The sequence below is a fragment of the Chelonoidis abingdonii genome, chromosome 7, assembly GCF_003597395.2.
Source record: "Chelonoidis abingdonii isolate Lonesome George chromosome 7, CheloAbing_2.0, whole genome shotgun sequence".
Lineage (NCBI taxonomy): Eukaryota > Metazoa > Chordata > Testudines > Testudinidae > Chelonoidis > Chelonoidis abingdonii.
Window position 1 is genome coordinate 10,792,588 of NC_133775.1, and position 6,449 is coordinate 10,799,036.

At 51.2% G+C, this 6,449-nt stretch overlaps 1 protein-coding gene across 7 annotated transcripts in view; it reads right to left on the reverse strand.

Moving 5' to 3' along the window:
• EPS15 (epidermal growth factor receptor pathway substrate 15) overlaps nt 1-2,840 on the reverse strand; it is a 104,430-nt gene extending 101,590 nt beyond the window's left edge. For 6 of the 7 annotated variants that reach the window (XM_075067594.1, XM_075067596.1, XM_075067598.1 and 3 more), the window contains exon 1: nt 2,676-2,822. In XM_075067594.1, the coding sequence (XP_074923695.1) occupies nt 2,676-2,702 (27 nt within the window). In that variant the 5' untranslated portion in view covers nt 2,703-2,822. Of the gene's footprint in view, nt 1-2,675 lie in introns of all 7 variants that reach the window. The other variant, XM_075067597.1, reaches the window with a different exon arrangement.
• Nucleotides 2,841-6,449: the final 3,609 nt, after the last annotated feature.

The following is a 6,449-nucleotide window of genomic DNA, read 5'->3' on the forward strand; positions in this document are numbered from 1 at the left end:
TAGTATACAACACAGATACCACCACTCCAAATAACCAAATCAAAAGGCACAACTGCTTCCAACCATTTCACTCTGAAGTGAACAGTCCACAACATCTTGCTACCTTTGTAAATAAAATATAGTTCATAAGAAGAAATAGGCTTCTCAGGTCAATCCCCCTAGAGAGTTTACTCTTCAGTAACATGCTCATGTTCTTATCTGAATTTAAAGAACACTTAAGATGATATTTCAACTTATCAGTGTCAATACTTTTATACCATCCTTTAAAGTTCTAATACTCTGAAGCTATCTGCTAATTGCTTGGAGAGGCACTGGAGCAGCTTGAAAACAAAGAAGAAATTAATAAATGGAGGCAGCTTAAGAGTTCGGTCCCTGCTTGAAAGGTAAGGCACAATTACCTAAACCATATGATCCAGTCATTGCCTCCCACCCCCGTTGAATCAAGGGTTGTTACATGCCTTGAAAAATCAGTGGAAAATGCTAATTTTGAACATGTTCCATGTGCCTTTTTACAAGCCAAAGAGCAGGCTTTTTTAAAGGTTGAAATGCTACAACCTAAATCTCTTGCCTACCTTAAATATATGTTTATTGCTGTTATATTGCTAAAGGAAAACAACTCACCAAGAATTAAGGCAGGTAACTGCTACTTTCTCTGTGATTTAGGCATACATATGCCTGTCACACCAAGCCTTCCCCCCACCTCGGTGTTCTCAAGCTTTAGCCCTGGACCCTAGCGAGTCTGACACCAGCCCTGGCGACTCCATTAAAACCAGATCATAACCCACAGTCTGAGAACAACTTTAGTTCATCAAACTGTCATCACTTTCCATGTTTCAGATGAAGACACAAATCCCCCCAATCACATACATCATCCTCCCTCCTATTACTGTTTCCAATGCTGAATGCTTCAACTTTATTCTCTACAGCAGGGGTTCTCAACTTTTTCTTTTCGAGTCCCCCCGGCCCCAATCCCATAAAAACTTCACAACCCACTTGTGCCACCACTGTTTTTCTGCATATTAAAGCCAGGACCAGAGTCAGGGGGTAGCAAAAAAGACAACTCCTCAGTGCCCCATGCCATAGGGGGACCCTACGAAGCTAAGCTGCTCATGCTGCAGCTTCAACCCCAGTTGGTGGGATTTGGGGCCCTGGGCTTCGGCTTTCTGACCTTGGCCTCAGCAAGTCTAAGGCTGGACCTCTTTGGTGGGCCCCCGAAGCCTACTCGTGGCCTCCCAGGGACCCCCACAGCCCTGGTTGAGAAGCACTGCTCTATAGAGTCCTTTCAGACCAGATCAATGCAAACCAGACCATGCACTGCACAGTATAATCCACATCTAGGGCAGTGCTTCAGGGAGAGCCAATGTGGTCCACCACTCACCTCCCCGGCACCACTAGGTATTGGACATCAGGAGGGGCATCAAGCAGGAACACAGCGAGAGGAGATTATTGGGGGCATAGAACAAGGGAAAGGATGAAGGAGTTTTAAAGGGGGCACAAAGCAGGGATGGGAGTTTTAAGGTGGCACAGAACTAAAGCAAAAGTAGGCAAGGGTTACCAGGGAGCAAGGCACAGCACAGGTCCCGGGATTACAGAGATGGGTCTGAGGTGCAACAAGGCACAGGAGTTACAGAAGAAAGAAGACATAGGTTACCTTGGGTTACCAGGGAGAGGGCATGGCAGAACAGGGGTTACAGGGGGGAGTATGGCACAGTGCCAGGGGCTACCAGAGAACACAGTGGAACTAGGGTTACTAGGGGTTACCGGGAGAGCGTTACCAGAGGGCACAGCGGGCATGGGGGTTACCGGGAGGGATGGGCGCAGGGGATACCAGAGGGCACGGTGGGATTGGGGTTACTAGGGGTTACCAGGTGGGACGGGGGTTATTAAGGGTTACCCGGAGATGATTACCAGAGGACGCAGTGGGACGGGGGTTACCGAAGGCTACCAGGGATTACCAGAAGGGTTGGGCACAGGGGCTACCGGAGGACGAGGTGGGACAGGGGTTACTGGGGGGGGGTTACCGGAGGGCACAGTGGGGCTGGGGTTACTAGAGGTTACCAGGCGGGACAGGGGTTATTAAGGGTTACCGGGAGGTGGTTACCGGAGGATGCAGTGGGACAGGGGTTACCAGAGGCTACCGGGGGTTACCGGGAGGGGTGGGCGCAAGGGCTACTGGAGGACGCGGTGGGACTGGGGTTACTAGAGGTTACCGGGCGGGACAGGGGTTACTAAGAGTTACCGGAAGGTGGTTACCGGAGGACGCGGTGGGACGGGGGTTACCGGGAGGGACGGGCGCAGGCGTTACCAGACTGGGGTTACCGGAGGGTGCAGTGGGACGGGGGTTACCGGGAGGGACGGGCGCAGGCGTTACCAGACAGGGGTTATTAAGAGTTACCGGGAGGTGGTTACCGGAGGACGCGGTGGGACGGGGGTTACCGGAGGCTCCCGGGGGTTACCGGGAGGGGCGGGCCGAAGGGAGCCGAAGGACTCAGCACCTCTCCCCGCGGAGCGGGAGGCAGGTCAGGACAGCGGCACCACCAGCCCGTGAGGGACACTCCAGGCCGGGGAGCCCCGATCCCCCCGCCGCGAGGGGCACGGCAGGCCTCGGCCCCGCAGGGGAAGGATCCCGTGGCTCGGCAGGGCGAGCCCCGAGCGGCCGGGCCAGAGGCACTCACCTGGGTCAGGGAGAGATGGGAGGCCATGCTGCTTCCATCATGCACCGCCCAGGCAGCAGGAAGAAGCCGGAGCCGACGCGGGGCCCGGACACTCACTCGCCAACTTCAGCAACTTCCCGATCCAGAGCCAGGCCCCGCCCGCAGCAAAACCCGGCGCCGGATCCCGCCCCCTGACTCGGCGCCTCCATCCTGCGCTCAGCACGGCGCGGCTGCAGCAAAACCCGGCGCCGGATCTTGCTCCTATCCCCGACCTGGAGCCTCCAGCCCTCAGCACTTGGGCAGCTGCCTCTAAACCGGGAGCTGGAGTATTTGACTTGGATCATAGAATCACAGACTATCAGGGTTGGAAGGGACCTCAGGAGGCAAGAGCGGCTCTATGGTTTTTGCCACCCCAAGCACGGAGGTCAGGGAGCCTTCGGCGGCGTTTCTGCAGGAGATCCACCTGGACCACGTGGATTCGGTGGCAGTTCTGCGGGTGATCTGCTGGTCCCGCACCTTCAGTGTACCCGCCACCAAATTACCACCGAAACTTTGGCACCAGTGGACCTCCCTCAGAAGCGCTGCCAAAGGCAGCCTGACTGCCACCCTCACAGTGACCAGCAGGCCGCCCCCCGCGACTTGCCACGCCAAGCACGTGCTTGTTGCGCTGGTGCCTGGAGCTGCCCCTGTCAGGAGGTCATCTAGTCCAACTGCCTGCTCAAAGCAGGATCAATCCCCGACTAAATCATCAGCCAGCCTTCCTTCCTTTGTACGTGTAGAATTCGCTGCAGTGAAATCTCCATTGGTCCCATACTCCTAACCGTCCTTCTGTCTTGGTTATATCTGCCCCTGTTCCCCACATCCTGGAGAGCTCCCAGTATGGTGCTGGCTTATGTAAGGGTTTCAAAGACTTTAAGACCGTAACGGACCATTATGATGGTCTAGTAAGTTGGAGTTCCTACATAAGGCAGGCTGTAAATTTAACAGAACCAGGGGAAAATCACTGGAGGCTCCAATGCAAAGTGCTGGTGTGAAGAATCCCACCCACATTCTCATAATCAACAAACATAGTCTTTGAGTTCAGCCTCCTACCTCTTTCTTTCTCCCTCTGTGCCTCACCTGCGGGAAACGATGTACCTCTGTGCATGCCCTCCCTCAAATCCTGGGGGCATACAAGGGTTGCTCTGTCCTTCACCTGTTGATAACAACAATCCCCAGCAGCAGGGATTGCTAAAGCACAAGATACTTTTGCTACCATTGCTCGCTGTCCCAACAACGGTTATTTGAACAGTTTTCCTGCACTTTTGCACCACCGGAGTGTTGGAACATTGTTGCAGAGTTCATTCAGTGGGGAGAAGGAATAGAAATAGTTCTTATTTTTAGATTTTAACCGAAGATGGATCAGACTCCAATTAAAATTTTTCATGCACTCAATGAAGTGAGAGAGAATTCTCAAAACCTGCGCTTATCCAGAGGGTTTTCACAGTCCATTTTTTCCTTCCTCTGCTCTTTCTTCTACGCTTTCTCCCTTTTTCTTTCTTCATGTCACTGCCATGCTCATCCCAGCTGTCATACTCCAAATCCCCATCCTATCATTTCTTAACTACTAATCCCAACAGTTTTATTGCAACTGCCTGGTTCCAACTGCCTTTCCCAACTGCCAATCCCAAATAGCATTCCCTGCTATCATTCCACAGCTGCCAAGTTCCAAATGTCATTCCTAATTGCCATGAAACTTTCAGGTTTCCTCATTCCACTCATTTTATGTTAAAGGGCATCTGCTTGTTCCATCAGAGGAACATACTTTAACTCCATGTAAATATCTTGTTAGGTTTCCACCATCCACTCCTGCACCATCCTGGAAAACTTAGTAATGGATTTGCTGTTTACTTAACCCATAACTATCAACTATCTCTTGGCACTTCACATCACTCTTGTGTTCCACTGCCTACCCTACAGCAACAGTATTTTACTGTACAGATTTGATGCAACTCAGAGTCACTCAGCATTCTTTTTTGTACAATACCACGTGGGGTTTTTTTTTCAGTCTCGGTGTTCACGTGGGCAGGAAGGATCATTTTAGACTAATTTTCCTGCACTAGGATGGGATCAGGGAGCCTGAAATGCACATTTAGATGAATGGAAATGTGGCAATTAGATTTTATTTTCAATACCTTGTGACTAGTATAAAGAAGTCTGCTTCACTGATTTGTCTCAGCCACAGCAACAGCAAGAAGAAACTATTGAGAGAGGGAAGAATGTAGAACACAGACAATGTAATTATAAGTAATTATCACACAGGTTTGAACACCATCAACCAATGATATATGCTTCCTTGTATTTAATCTTTCCGTACTCCATTTCTCTTGAACAAAGTCCCTAAAAGCATAAGTTATCTCTTTAGTTACCTTGTTTATCCTCTCTTGAGAACAAAGTGGAATGACATCCAAAAATTAGTCTGAAAAGTGAACCCTGAGAATGTATACCAGCAACCATCTCAGCTGGAGCTAGCAGTATAGAGCCTGTTTAGTGGTTGGCTGGGAGCCGCACAAGAAAGACTTAGGAGGCCTGATTTTCCATTGATTTACATATTGGTCTTAATCCTTAGCCTTGTCACAGGAAACACTCACTCTGGCCTCCTCTTGGTTGCTCTGGTGATTAGCTCTTTGCCAATCTGCCACCCTCTTCTGTCAGTGGTTCACGTGCCCTGCTGCCAGACGAAAAGCCCCTCTCTGTGTGATTCAGGGTGCTCTCTTTTCATGGCTTGGCCTTCCGGGCAATTCACTATAGTCCTCCCCTTCCAGAAGGGGTGGCTCTATGTTTTTGCCACCCCAAGCATAGCAGTCAGGGAGCCTTTGGCAGCATCTCTGTGGGCCGTTCTGCGGGTGATCTGCCAGTCCTATGCCTTCATCGGAGCTGCTGCCGAATTGCCACCGAAGCTGCGGGACCAGTGGACCTCCTGCAGAAACACTGCCGAAGGCTGCCTGACTGCCACCCTCACAGCGACCAGCAGCCCTCATCGTCTTGCCGCCCCAGGCAGGCGCTTGCTGCACTGGTGCCTGGAGCTGCCCCTGCCTTCCAGGGTACCAAAGTCCCAATGAACAACTGCCCTAGGCAGTCTTCTGCTCCACTGCCTTGTCTGTGCCACTTCCCCAATGGCTAGTAGGGAAATCTGGGTTTGACCATGACTTTTTCAGCCCGGGGGCCCTACTAGCCACTTGGGAAGTCACACAGACTAGGCAGTATAGCAGAAGATTGGCTAGAACAGTCAATCAGTGGGTCAACATCAGTTGACTAATAATCCCTACTCTGTTTTGAAAAGGTTGCCTGGTGTCACTGCGAATACTTCCTGAGGTGCTTTGATCCTTGAAGAGGGCAAAAATTCTCTGAACAGGAGTCTCTCTCAGTTGAACTCTGGGCAGAGTTCATGGGTACCTCCAAAGGACTATTTAAAAACAGGGGTGTAGAGGCAGGCCAGGGCTGGGCAGAGTTCATGGGGACCTCCAAAGGACTATTTAAAAACAGGAGTGTAGAGGCAGGCCAGGGCATAGCCGATATGGGGCTGGAGCACATGGTGTTCTGCCCAGTTGTCAGCTGGAACAGCTGTCCCTATAGGATCACTTGCTACCACTGTAACTTAAAGCAATCCTTAGGCTGCTCTAAGTTACACAAGGGACAAAATGGCTCCCCTAGGTCAGGGACAATGGCTTTAAGAGCCACCTTTCCTTCCTTTGACACAACTGAGGATTTAGCCCATTGTGCAGTCAGTCATTTATACCTCGGCAATGTGAGAGT